The sequence below is a fragment of the Lepidochelys olivacea genome, assembly GCF_965140295.1.
Source record: "Lepidochelys olivacea isolate rLepOli2 genome assembly, chromosome: 7".
Taxonomy (NCBI): Eukaryota; Metazoa; Chordata; order Testudines; family Cheloniidae; genus Lepidochelys; species Lepidochelys olivacea.
Genome location: NC_140417.1, coordinates 16,963,475 through 16,978,287, shown reverse-complemented (window position 1 = coordinate 16,978,287; position 14,813 = coordinate 16,963,475). Strand labels below are relative to the sequence as shown.

Sequence of the window (14,813 nt, the reverse complement as noted above, 5' to 3'; positions counted from 1 at the left end):
TAAGTCAAGGGGGTGGTAGGTAACCCAGCCTCTCTACGCCCAAGTCCATGTTCTAAACCCCTCTGTAGTTAGCACAGTGTGGCTCAAGGGCCAGAGTCCATCTAATTCCGATCCTCTAGTGGGGTAATGCAGCCTAGCAGCCGGAGTCCAACCAACTCACTGTGTGGGGCCACCCCCTTTCAAAGGTGGGTGTGAGAGGTAGCGGGACTCGGTACTGCCCCCTGCCCTGGGTCCCGACACAGGGCCCATTTGCAGCGAGTTCTCCTCACCAGTTGCCCGGCGGGGATCCTCCTGAAACACACCAGCCAGAAGAGTATTCATACCGTTCCCCATTAAGGATTCCCTGGGTCACTTCCTACCCCTTCCTCAGATTCAACCAGATCTCTGGTGTCCTCTGCTTCCCCTCTGCAGCACATCTCTGCATGTCTGGCCTCTGCGTCCTGGTGTGCGGGCCACTCTGCTGGAGAGAGTGATGACCCTCCTTCCTCTCCGGTGGTCTGCCCTGACTGACCACCTATGCAGGCTTTTATACCTGACTTCCAGGTGGAGCATGCCCAGCAGAGCCTCAGGGGTGGGGGCCCATCACAGTGACCCAATCCAGATGGGTTCTGATATTTAAAAAAAATTGCATACACCTTTGAACCAAACTTGTAAGGATCTGCACAAAAAAACACTTTCTATTGTTTCTATTATATGTACAAAAACTGCAATTGATGCCTTTGAGAAAACTGGAAAATAATTTTGACATTGTTACAAATGTTGCATATTGTTTCAGAAAGAGTAGATGTCCAAATGGAATTAAACTCTCTCACAATTTATGTCCTTTAGAGAATTATGTAAAAAAAGAAAAAAAAAGAGAATAAACCCACACTGTAGCTGGACATGGATGACTCATTGAAAATCATGCCATTAGGATGCTTTTGAAAATGGGTGTTCACCCACACTGTCATATTGGTCTTACATTTCAGTGGGGTCAATTACCACACTAGACAGACACAATGAACATAAATTGAGTGCTTCCTATTTGAGGTCATCCGCCCCATTTATTCTGAGGTCAGTAAAATCAAATGCATTATTCTCCAACAGTATTTTTTTTCCTCAGTACATAATTAAACTTATTCATTAAATATAGTAAACACTTGGTGACAAATTTTCAAAAGCCGACTCTGAAACTGCACTCCCAAAATTATGTGCACATCCAGTTTGTATTTATAATGAGCACTTGATCATATAAGTTAGATACACAATTACCCACTTTGTGTGTGAAAATTCCTCTTTGGTTGTAAAGTTTCAGGTGTGCAAGATTTCAACAGCTTAATTTTCAAAAGTAGCTCAAGAATTATTTTAACTACTAATAAACTATGGAGGAAGAAGGGGCTATGTTTGAAGATCAAGATTAGGAATCAGTAGCATATATCTTGATTTATAACCTATAAGACTACTGTCACAAACTCTCAGAGTGAGATTTCATGCTGTGCCTCTAAGATCATAGCACAAAATTCACAGCCCGACAGGAGGGCAGGCTAAGGTGCCTTTAAGCCCTTCCGATTCTGTGCTGCTCTGGGAATTGAAGCAGCCCCTAGTGACGGCCCTTGGGAGCTTGCCTGAGTTACAGAAGGTTTCTCAGCTGCCACAAAACAGCCTAGAATTTCCATAATGTGGATAACAGAGTGTTACACTAAATCTCTATCAGATTTCCAGCTGCAAGCAAAATTATTTCTCCACTGTAAGATCAGATACATTCTTGATAATTAAGTTAAAAAGAACTTGTATCATTCAATATTTTAGAGTTATATATTTGTGATGGTGCAGCATTTTAACAGAGCTGCTAATACAGTAGTAAGATAATAAAGTTCTACTGATTTGAATCGGCTTATGATATATGGTGCATTTGTACAAGATATGATCAACACAGAACACTGGTAGGTAGGCATCCATTTTATAATATTAACTAAGTGATTCCTCCTTGGACATATCAGTTAAAATATTAGTGGCGATTGCCCATCATTTGTACTGTGAATGTGCACAACTCTGCATATTTTAACTCCAACACTGGAGTTTGAGAACAGCATTAAAATAATAGATGGCACTGTGCGAAAGATTACTTGAAATCTCAACAAAACTTCCAAAGCACTTGTCTATTTTGAGCTAATACTTCAAACCAATCACTAAGTTGAGCTCACATATGGTTGTAGGTGTACTAGGAACCCCTTCACCTTTCTAATTAACACCTTTTTGTAATTACACGTTACAACAAAGTTGCTTATACTGCGACTGGTTTTTTTTTTTCCCACGTCAACATTTTGATTCAAAGTCAGTCTGTGACATATATAGCTATTTTTCCTCACTTTCCTTGCACGACATAGCACAATGTAAAAAGGTAACGATGCAGTGTGTGGGAGGAGGAGAAGGAAGGAGCAGAGGAGGGCCATACCCTATCTTCATTCAGCTTGTCTCACGACTAAATGTTCTTTGCCAGACTCTTGCTTCTGTCAATACCTGCTTCTCTAAGGAAAGCATAATAGATTTCTCCAGGTCAGATACTTGGTGAAGACATTTCAAAAAGTGAAGAAAATAAAGCCTGGTCAATGAATGCTGTAAAATCATGTGTTTAGTGTTTATGTCTATGTTCATAATAAATGCTTAGAAATCAATGTAATGTCTAATGTAAACAAATTTGAGAAGCTCATGTAGGCAGAGAGGATTGTATCAAGCTTTATCATGCCATGTAAAATAAAGAAAAATAAAAAGGCATTTCTGACTGTTGCATCATTTGTACCGTACATCCAGGCTATTTCAGTAATATGTATTCTGAACACAGAAAAAATAATGAAGATGTTTAAGTGACCAGGAGAACATATTGAATATAGTGTGTGGATCTTTGCCAGACTTAATACAATCTCCAAAGAAATTGTCCAAACAGGCACAGATGTGCTGGACAGAGAATAAGAGGAACTATGCATCCCACCCTAAACGTTATGGCTAGAAACTATATTTATTCTCAGCCCTGTGATCAACCTTCTACACATACTGCTCTTGTGTGCTAAAATCTACATACCATGAAATTGAGAACACCAACGGCGCCATTCTTGAATAAATGGATAGGTGAGGTTACATATTTCAAGAATCTTGTATACACAGTAGAGTCAGAAACCCTAATTCCTTTGAATAAAAATCAGAACCAGTGGACAAATACAGCAAGCTAACCTAAGTTGTAAGTATACATATGCATTTTTCCAGCCATCGTAAACATAATATTATTGCAGATTTTATTGTTCATGGATATTTTAAAAAGATGTTTTAATCTGCCTGTATAAATTGCATTTGCTTTAAAAGCAGCCACACAGACCTATCAACAGAAAACAAATGTAATAGTTTATGGGTAGCTGGTTTGATATGTAGGAAAGAATAATATGTAACAGTTTTCTGAAACTACATACACAATTTCAGTAGAAATAAAACATTAATGTGGCATACTGTGAAGCATAACTATCTTTCAAAGTATAGTTTTTAGACTAAATGAAAGCTGCCAAATCAGCATATTGAACACATCGCTGCATTCACAGTTGAGTGTCCATATTCCAGTGGTGGAAAATTAAGTAAATCTGCAGGTTGTGATTTGAATATTTAAATATGCTAGAGTATTCCCAAGTGGCTTATGATGAAGATGAATGATGCCTACAACCTTCTTATACTTAGCCAGGTGTAAAGAAGGGAAACATTAAACCCAAAATCTGTCAGTACCAAAAAATTATTTGCTAGAGTTTATTGACATTTTTCACAGCAAAGGCCCAACTTTTGCCAGCATGCAGTTTTCACTATTAGCAAATCTAAAAGTGCCAGACAAAAAGTTTTAATGGTCAGAGGTTACAAAATTAAGGATTCAAACTCACATTACTTCAGTGGAAGCAGGCTGAGGCTAACTCTTTCAAAATGAGACATTTCCCCCTCAACTTTCTGTGTAATGGCCAGTTATCTACCAATTGATCCCAAGGGTATAAGCTGTGCTTTTTAATAGTAACACAATGTTGTAACAAGACTTCTGGTGTTCTCTTTGTTCCTTCTCTCCCTCCATCAGAGTATTCACATGTTTTTCCCACTTCAAAATGTGTCAAAATACTACCTAAGAATACTCAAATGATTTTCCATGGTAAGTAATGATAGCTGGGTCTCTGTTCAAGAAAAAAACAGACACTTTAAAAACTTGATCAGTGCCCAGCTAGGCAGGATTTAAAGATTCCTTTTTTCTTATGTGGACTCACGAAGCACAGGCATGGTCGAACTCCAGTATAACCATCACATATTATCGAAAGAAACTATGGGTTTTACTCATCGTGTCGGTCAAACCTTTAAAAGTTTATTTGGGTATAAAAGGTTGAGCTGTTCACTGCCTCAGGCTCCATCTATACTAGGGACAATTTCTGTTTCTCATTGTTGCTTGTTCAGCAGAGAAAGAAACCCGATAGTAGACAGGCTGCTGCAGGCGTTTTTAATACTGTCATGTAGCAGATCTAATCAACAGAGTATTAAAAATGCTGGCAACATCCACCCAGCACCTATATTACATCTTCCAACATCACTAACCTCAGTGGAACTCAACTGGTGTTAGTAGCCAAGGGGAATTTTACATCTGAGCTGAGTCTCCTCAGAGGAATGTGAGGCAAAAATAGGCACGTTGTCCACAAAGCACGCTGTGACCAGTAAACACACATACAGGACAGATTCATGGGGCCCAACCCTTACATAGGTGCTGTGCAGTGGACTCTGGTTTTCACCCCCAATATACAGCAGTTGGCAAGGGTGGGTCCGATATGCAGGGAACGTAGCCCATGATAATACGGCTTCTGAGCCCCATTGTGTTTTTGGCATATTTTTGTCTCTAAGTAAAGCACTTTTATTTGGGTTTGCTCATTTTTACAGGCTTATGCCTACAAGAAAAAAACATAGGTATTGAGCACTCTGTTGATAAGGCTTAGTGAAAGATCTGCCTATTTGGGTCACTTCATCTTTGGCCATTTATGCCTACCTGTTTTACCAGTCCTTTCACTGAAGGCTCTTCCCCCCCCCCCCGCCTTCTTCTTGGCAGAGTAGCTGCTTGAAACTGGGCCATTATTACATTATTTGGGTGTTTAATTTGTTGTTCAGCAGACAGCTTTATGCCAGCAGTCACTATACAAATAGAAAAGATAAATTAAATCATTTATATATCCCCCTTGGACATATTCAAAGGGAAAATATCCTCTGCCCTCAAACAGCACCTTTATTCATGGGAGTAATCATTCCTCCAGCAAGTAGTCTCATTCATGCCAAGCAAGTGAAAGTCACTTTAGGGCACAGGGTCCTCAATACATATAAGTGTGGGTCCTAATATTACAGGAGGACCTGGTAGTAACTCATATTGAAAAAGAGACTGAACACTTATGTGGATAACCATAATATGAAGAACTATAATAGTTACTGCTAACAAAAATTGTGGAAAGGATATTAAAAAACTCATGCTTCAGGGCATAAGCCAATCTTCAATTGTTAGGATGAGACCTTATGTGCAGGGCAGATTATCCGACATCTGCCTACTGCAGGAACCTTGTACCTGCCTCTAAAGCATTTGGGGATGGCCACTGTTGAAGAGATACTGGACTAGATGGACTTTTGGTCTGAGACAATGTAATCGTTCCTATGGTTCTTATTTAGGGTGCCTAACGACTTTCCATTATTACAAATACATGCATCCTTTTTTTCAGGAAGCTCTAACACCTTCATGGTTTGCAGCAGGCCTTTTAAATCTGGGAGGGAGAAAGACCTCAGATTAGAGAAGTTCCATTCAGGTTTAGCTAAGTTATAAACCATTAAAAATTGCCATTTCCTTTCTCTTGCTTGCATTGCTCAGAAAAAAAAAAAAGGGCAGCATTCCAAAACAGAACTGAACACAAACATTCAAAAATTGTTGGGACCAGACTGCCACCAAAGCAAGAACAGGATGCCAACCCTGCACTGGGAATGCCCAGGAGAGCCATACCTGGCACATGGCCACAGCATCTCATGATCTTTTTGGAGCACCACATATGGCAGGCATCCCCTCCACACCTCATACCAGTTCTTAATAGATCTCTCTTTCTATAAAGAGGGTTGATTTGCTACTGTCTGAATATTTGTTTTTAAAAGTGCAGTGGGGCCAATTAAAAACTCATCACGGAATGTTACACAAAGTTGTGCTAACAACCGTGTCTTCTGTACTTAGAAGAAGAGATGTGGGGTCATTAAAATGAAGTGCTACATTATGAGTTGTAGTGGCAAACGGTGTGTGTGTGCACACACGATTTGCCTTTGCAATTCTTTGATTAATAGGATCTCTCTAAACATAGTATTTAAGTTTTTCTAACCCTATTAGAAATGTTCTGGCAAAACTGCAATAAATATGTCACCCAAATATATCAAACATTTGGGGCTAAAGCTCTGTGTATTCAAGGACAATATCTGAATGCCTTCACATCACTGAAGCATTAGTCTGGGATATTTGAGTTTATCTGTGTGTCACAAAATCCATCATAAATCATTTGCAGCACTCTACTAAAAGTCATCCCATGCTATAGTAATGACAGTACTGCACTGGGGGAAAAAATATATTAAACCATAACCAAATATAATGTAAATGCATTTTACAGTAAACAAATGAGATGTAAACTATAACTATGAATAATTTTGAATTATGAACTGTATACAAGGATGCATAGGATATTAACATAATATAACTCATGCTGAAAACAGAGAAGACACCTCAAGAAATACAAGAAAAGCTAATTTAAAAAAACATAGATTAGATTACAAACTAAGGTACCCATTTCGGCATGTGCCAACTTTTGAATGGGAGAATAGTCCCTGGGACTATTCACATGTTTAAAATTAAACACATGCATACTTATTTGCAAGATTGGGACTTCTGTGATTAAATTTAGTTTAACAAACAATGGTCTTCATCCTGCCATCAATTACACATATGAGTAGTCCATACTCTGGGTGAAATTCAAACTAGAGTAACCTAGAGTAAAGTGAGCCATGGAAGGCCTGTACACAACTTAAGTCCCATTTATAATCTCAATGCAATACTTAAGTAGTGTTTAAATGATGCATATGGCCTTGTGTATGGACTCAGCTCTGCAATGAATTTCACTCAATGGTAAGAAAGTGGAGTTATTCCTGATTTTCATTGATGGACATGAGAAGAGAGTCAGGTACATAGTATATAGCTCATGGCTTTATAAAATGATTTGCGGCATCAAAGGTACCATCTGCTGGTTTATTTTATTTCAATTTTAATTATTTTACATTAGTGCTGAATGAATTTGATGCTCAGAGAAGTGAGGGTCTGATAGAATTAGCAAGAATCAGGGATTTAGCCTCACCTTGAAAAGCACAGTTAACTCCCATTAATGCTAATGAGAGAAATGGATCAATAGCGACAGAAGAACAGACTGGAGTGGAGTATAATCTTCACTCACCTGAATGTTGGGTTTCAATACAAAATGTGGAACCTGACCCACATCCATCAAAAGACTCATGTTCTCATACGTTGTTCCAAGTAGCACAGGGTGGATTTTGCATTTACATAAAAATCATAAGGATGTGTGATTTTTCCATAGTTTTGAAGTGAAACCAGATGAAACTTGCTGGTTTCAAATAAGTTTGACTTTGTAATGTTGGGTTTCTTTCAAATGAAATACTCAAAACAGAATTTCACAGGTGGGGGAAAACCCATGAAGACTGCAATAAGGGAGGGGGGGAAGGCTTTTTGGAACCCCTATGAAATGAACATGCCACATTTGGCACAGCTCCACAATAGATCCCAGGGTGCAGGTATGAACTCTACCATCTCTAGCACACAGCATTGGTTAAAACATTACAAAACTGGGGAGCTTAATCCTTGCCTCTGCAGAAGACCCTGACTTCAGTAGAGTAGGTACAGGTAGTTCTGTTGTTGCATGACTGGGACAGGATGCTGTGATGCTGCACGTAATCATAGAAATATAGGACTGGAACGGATCTCAAGAGGTCTTCTAGTCTAGTCCTCTGCACTCAAGGCAGGACTAAGTATTATCTGGACCATCCCTGACAGGTGTTTGTCCAACCTGCTCTTAAAAATCCCCAATGATGGAGATTCCACAACCTCCCTAGGCAATTTATTCTAGTGCCTAACTACCCTGACAGTTAGGAAGTTTTTCTTACTGTCCAACCTAAACCGCCCTTGCTTCAATTTAAGCCCATCGCTTCTTGTCCTAGCCTCAGAGGTTAAAAGAGAACAATTTTTCTCCCTCTGTCCTTGCAGCAACCTTTTATGTACTTGAAAACTCTCCCCTCTCAGTCTTCTCTTCTCCAGACTAAACAAACCCAATGTTTTTAATCTTTCCTCGTAGGTCATGTTTTCCAGACCTTTAATCATTTTTGTTGCTCTTCTCTGGCCTTACTCCAATTTGTCCACATCTTTCCTGAAATAGGACGCTCAGATCTGGACATGATAATCCGATGGAGACCTAATGAGCATAGAGTAGAGCAGAAGAATTACTTCTTGTGTCTCGCTTACACCAGCATTGGGGCTGGAACTAGGGGTGCTGCCACACCCCCGGCTTGAAGTAGTTTCCATTATATACAGGGTTTACAGTTTGGTTCAATGGCTTTCAACACAAGCACTATAAAAAGTGTTCCTGCACCCCTGTACAACACTCCTGCTAACACATCCCAGAATGATGGTTTTTTTTCTTTACAACAGTGTTACACGTTGACTCATGTTGCCCTTCTTTGCGCCTTTTCTATTGTGATATGTCTTTTCTGAGCTGAGGTGATCAGAACTGCACACAGTATTCAATGTGTGGGACTTATATAGTGGCATTATGATATTTTCTGTTTTATTATCTGTCCCTTTCCTAATGGTTCTTAACACTCCATTAGCTTTTTTGACTGCTACTGCACATTGAGCGGATGTTTTCAGGGAACAATCCACATTTCCTTAGCATTAAGTTTGCCAGCTAAATACTTGCCTTTACTTTTACCTAACTTATGGGAAAACAAAATTCAATAATAGAAATACAGCTAGAAAGACAAATACTTAGGAGAGAATAATTTTCAGACTTAACTTCGCCGGCTACATAGATACTCCAGACACTGGATAATTACTAGCCATGTCTTTATCGCAAAAGTGCCCAAACATTCTAATTAATTTAAATTGCTTTCTAAGAGCCATGCTATTAGAAATATGCAGAAGCAACTTGCTACAGAATAACAGCTGTGCCCTGTCTTATAATTTAACAAAAATATCACTCACAGATTCCGTCCTTCTACATCCTAACAAAATCCAAACCGCCAAACACAATCAGCAACGCTGCTCTCATTACACAGTTATGAAGTCTGATGTAATAGAAGGAAAGGGGTAAAATACCAGATTAGAAAAATTAGAAACAAGCCTATTAGGCCATGATGAAATTCATGTTGCAAGAAACAGGCATAACAAGTCACATTTTCTTTTTATGTTGGGATTTCAAAATTGGCATATCAGGGCCAAAATGTACAGTCCTTACTGAGGACAAAATTATGTCCTCCAACAAAAGTTATTGTGCATGGAGACCTGAAAAGATATAAAGGAAGGAACCTTCTTTACTTCACTGGCCCCAGGTATATGATTTGGTGTAGATGATGCAAGCTGGCGTGCTGCCACTGCAACTGGATTGTACGAGTCACAGGCCCCACACATCTTCAACACACATAAGAGTGGGGTGGATGAAGGTGTGGGAAACCATGCACTGTTCTGCAGCCTGAAATTACACCCATCCTCTTATGTGAATCCCAGTTAATTAGTACTGTGTTCCTGCAAGTCAGGGGGAATTTTAATGGCAACTCCAGTGGCAGACCTGTGATCCTTTTTGTTTTATAGCATTCATGCCATGTCCTCAATAATGACTTGTATCATATTATAAACATAAACAAACTAGGGTAATACAACCTAGATGGAGCTACGATAAGGTGGGTACATAACTGGATGGAAAATTATTCCCAGAGAGTAGTTATCAGTGGTTCACAGTCAAGCTGGAAGGACATAAGTGGGGTCCCACAGCGACCGGTTCTGGGTCCAGTTCTGTTCAGTATCTTCATCAATGATTTGGATAATGGCAGACAGAGAACACTTAAAGTTTGCAGACGATACCAAGCTGGGAGGGGTTGCAAGTGCTTTGGAGGATAGGATTAGAATTCAAAATGATCTGGACAAACTGGAGAAATGGTCTGATGTAAATAGGATGAAATTCAATAAGGACAAATGCCAAGTACTCCACTTAGGAAGGAACAATCAGTTGCACACATACAAAATGGAAAATGACTGCTTAGCAAGGAGCACTGTGGAAAGGGATCTGGGGATCATAGTAGATCACAAGCTAAATATGAGTCAAGAGTGTAACGCCGTTGCAAAAAAAAAAAAAAAAAAAAAAAAAAAAACAACCATCTTTCTGGGATGTATTAGCAGGAGTACTGTAAGCAAGACACAAGAAGTAATTCTTCCGCTGTACTCTGCACTGATTAGGCCTCAGCTGGAGTATTGTGTCCAGCTCTGGGTGCCACATTTCAGAAAAGATGTGGACAAACTGGAGAAAGTCCAGAGAAGAGCAACAAAAATGATTAAACATGTAGAAAACATGACCTATGAGGGAAGATTGAAAAAATTGGGTTTGTTTAGTCTGGAGAGGAGAAGACTGAGATGGGACATAACCGTTTTCAAGTACTTAAAACGTTGTTACAAGGAGGAGGGAGAAAAATTGTTCTTAACCTCTGAGGATAGGGCAAGAAGCAATGGGCTTAAATTGAAGCAAGGGCGGTTTAGGTTGGACATTAGGAAAAACTTCCTAACTGTCAGAGTGGTTAAGCACTGGAATAAATTGCCTAGGGAGGTTGTGGAATCTCCATCATTGGGGATTTTTAAGAGCAGGTTGGACAAACACCTGTCAAGGATGGTCAAGATAATGCTTAGTCCTGCCTTGAGTGCAGGGGACTGGACAATGACCTCTTGAGGTCCCTTCCAATTCCATGATTAGCTCGATTTGGCGCTAGAGGTACTGAGATCTTTGGAGAGAGGGAAGAATTTATTTTAGCTTGAGTAATATTTGCCAATTGCTATTGGTCCTAGGTGACAGTGTGTGCTATACCTTGTATCATCTGCAGTCCCATGAGTGTACCCTTTCGAATGACAGGCCCTCGGCAAATCAAGGGGTGTCCCAGAACTCTGCCACCTCTCAGACTGTGTCTCTCGACTTCAGAACCCTATTTCACACTATGGCCCCTTTAGCAGGGCCAATTTGGCTTAGCTCCCTGCAGGAGTCTTCCCTCTTAGGAGCTTTGTAACCAGTTCAGTCTTTTCAAACCAGGCATAATTTCATTGTCAACAGGAGCAGAGTAGTCATTAATGTGGATTAAAATAAAAAAAGAAGCCATGACACAGGATTGATACCTAATCTTTTAGTTTCTCCTTGATTAGTTCAGTAGGCCCTACTTAGTCCAGGCAGTCTTCAGTCTAGGGTTGCAGGAAAGGCTGCAGCTGCTATCTCCAATGGCCTGCAAGCGTATCTCCAAGTCTCTCCCCTTTTTCAGCTTGTCAGGGCTGGGTTTTTTGTTTTTTGTTTTTTGTTGTTGTTGTTGTTTTTTAACAGAACCAAATCTTTTTTTTTTTTTTTTTTAAACTTTCCCACCTCAGTGATTGACCCTTCCTTACCCCAAGCTAAAGGAGCCTGCCCAGCTGGGCCAGAGACATTACTTTACAGTCCTTATAACCTGTGTGGTTGGTGAAGTATTAGGTGATTGGGTTAATTCAGATAATTGTCTCTCTTCCTGGTCTCCTATGTGGAGAGCTTCTGGCAGGAGTTAACCCTTTGACTCCATGTAGACTACAAAACAAATGTAAGTAGGGAAACTGAGTCATACATTCATAAAAGTAATGCAGAAGTTTCCCATGTTCTTCATTCTATTATTTTGTTACCCTTCCCCCACCTGTATTAAATGTGTTTAATTCATATATATATATATATATTGACCAAATATTGGCTTTATTTTCAATGCTGCAAATACTGTCCCTTTCAGAGCAGGTAATATACGCAATTCAGTACAGTTACATGTTCAAAGAGAGCAATAAATTTCTGTCCCACAACTTTTTGAGTTGATACACAATGATACAGATGACAAATGTCTGCATTATGTAATCTTTGCCACCAACAAAAATTCAGAATACCTACATAATTATACTGTATATAAGAGTCTATCTTACACTAAACATGCTATTTTCAGTTTCCAAAAGCAGCGTTACTGTGGAATGGCTTCTATTAATAAATTCATGGTGGCTAATAGGTATCATTAAAAAAATCATCCAAGAATGAAACTTTTGCTCTCCCTCTGCACACAATGAGTTGGATACACAAAGTAAGGGGTCCAGTACTGATGGGGAAGAAACCCTCACTTTATGTGGCAGAAATAAAAAGTACAAAACATATTGTAGCCACTTGATGCTGTATAGACCTACTAACAGTGTTGGCTAAAATCAATAATTTTCAAGGGTTCAGGGTTGCTAATCAAACATATAACTCTTCCTCCTCCTCCCCTTTTTCCACTGCTTTGCCTGAATGTGACAAAATGCACTGTCTGTGCCCAGTGTTAGTCTTGTCTCCATATCATTTGCTATCCTTCCAAATGTATTCAGCCTGATTTGCCAATGTCTTGCCCTCTGTCTCATCATGTACAACAATGCAAAGTAGGTTTGAAATGCTACTAAAAATGAGAATTGCCCCAACTTTGTACTGCTGTAAATGTCTACACAAAAGTATACACCAGCAGAAAATGGGGGCCATTGTATTTTCCCTTTCAATACATATAGGGCCAAATCCAAATCTCCTATAGTACTGTTGATTTGAGCAGTGTCATATTAGGGCTAAACATGGCCCATCAATTGCTACTTTTTTGCATATTGACACAGTTCTATGTATTTTTTTTTAACTTGAAAACAAAAAGGAGAGTACATTAGTTCAGTTATTCAGGAGATTTCAGTGCAGATTTGGTAGCTTTCCCTGCTCCATCCTGCCATCCCTCTCCTTTCGTTTTCTTCCTCTAGCTGTGGCAAAAAAAACAAAAAACACAACAACAGAGGACCGAGGAAAACAGATTAGCCTGGCAATCACAGGACCCAGATGACAAACTCTGAAAATTATTTTTCTTCAGCAGAATGACATGTGGGACTTTTGTTGGCTGTTCACTTGCTTTTGGATTGGCTTTTTGGCTGGCTCACTGCTGTGTCTGCAAGTTGTCTCTAAGCTCTTCAGGGATCAAACTGCTAATGGGCTGACTGGGCTGTCTTGTACTTTTGTAACCTTTTTTCCTGTTTGACTGATCTTCAATTGGGAGGATTTTGCTGTCAGTTACAATCTGAAATTTTTGCATATTATTTTTTCATTGTATCCACACTCAGGGCTCGGAACCTGTGTTAAAATGAAAGAGCTCATTCTGACCCCTAGCAGCACCCACGACAAAAGGCAAAGCAGCTGATTCTGGAAAGTGCTTGACAGTTCAAATTTCTGTTTCAAATAACCTATTTGAGTGTTAGGTAACTTTCAACAAAACATTTTTTGCTCCCAACTTCTCACTAGGCAGTAGTGAAGCAGTCTTTGAACCTCACAAGCTGTGTACTTTTAGAACATGCTGGCATTTTCTTGGAGAGTGGACTCTTAAACATAAGAATAACTTATTTGAAAGGTCCTCTCCCCCCATCCCCCATAGAGATTTATATTAATGATTGTGAGACTCACACTTGCTTAACTGACAATTAGTTGAGCCATTGTTATTATTGGGATTTAACGTGGGTGGGGAAAAACTTTCGATAATGGTACAGCTCACTTCTCTTCAAACTACCCTTTGACTGTTTTATAAAGGAATGAAATATTTGGATTCTCTGCTGTTGCATGCATTTACTACTGAAATAAATGAATTCGGCGACTCTTTACATAAAGTCTTATTTTAAAAAATGGAAAGTGTTCTCTTATAGACATGTGCCAATATGTTGTTACACAGCGCACACATGCTCATTCAGAACTTGATCTTGCAAGGTGCTTAGTACCCAGGGCTCTGATCCAGCAGAGCACTTAATGCTTCATTTTAAGCAGCACTAAAGTCAATGGGACTACTACACGGGTACTTAAAGTTAAAGCACATAATTAAGTGCTTTGCTGGATCAGAGGCTGCATATTGGGCCTTACAGGATCAAGCACTTAATGCTGAAGTATATTCAGATAGAAGTGCATCAAGTATATAGTTATAGTCAAACAATAAAAGTCAAAGATCAAAATACAGTCATCCAAAGAAACTAGATTGCATGGAGAATATTTCATAGACAACATTTCCTCATAAGGAATTAAAGTGCAATGTCATTTTTCCCACTAATTTTGAGAACATACTTTCATTCATATTTTAGCATTTTTATTTGTTCCTTTTTTAACAAACTGAAATGTTATGCTTAATTATATTCTATCAGCCCCCAGGACAGACGATGGTCTAAACTGCAGTATGCAAACAACTTCTGCATGTTAGAAATCTTCATTACGTTTTATTGGGAAAAAAAGATGGCACATATGCAGTAAAGAGACTGGTTTCAGCGTAGCAGCTGTGTTAGTCTGTATTCGCAAAAAGAAAAGGAGTACTTGTGGCACCTTAGAGACTAACCAATTTATTTGAGCATAAGCTTTCGTGAGCTACAGCTCACTTCATCGGATGCATGCAGTGAGCTGTAGCTCACGAAAGTTTAT

General features: G+C 39.3%; 1 protein-coding gene across 4 annotated transcripts in view; it reads right to left on the bottom strand.

Moving 5' to 3' along the window:
- Positions 1-14,813, bottom strand: part of GRM7 (glutamate metabotropic receptor 7) — a 546,447-nt gene that overhangs the window by 397,080 nt on the left and 134,554 nt on the right. Inside the window, exon 1 of one of the 4 annotated variants that reach the window (XM_084634424.1) lies at positions 7,497-7,570. The exons of the other annotated variants lie outside the window; for them this stretch is intronic. Coding sequence (XP_084490550.1) covers positions 7,497-7,556 — 60 coding nt within the window. The 5' untranslated portion in view covers positions 7,557-7,570. Of the gene's footprint in view, positions 1-7,496; positions 7,571-14,813 lie in introns of those variants that run through there. 4 annotated transcript variants of the gene reach the window in all.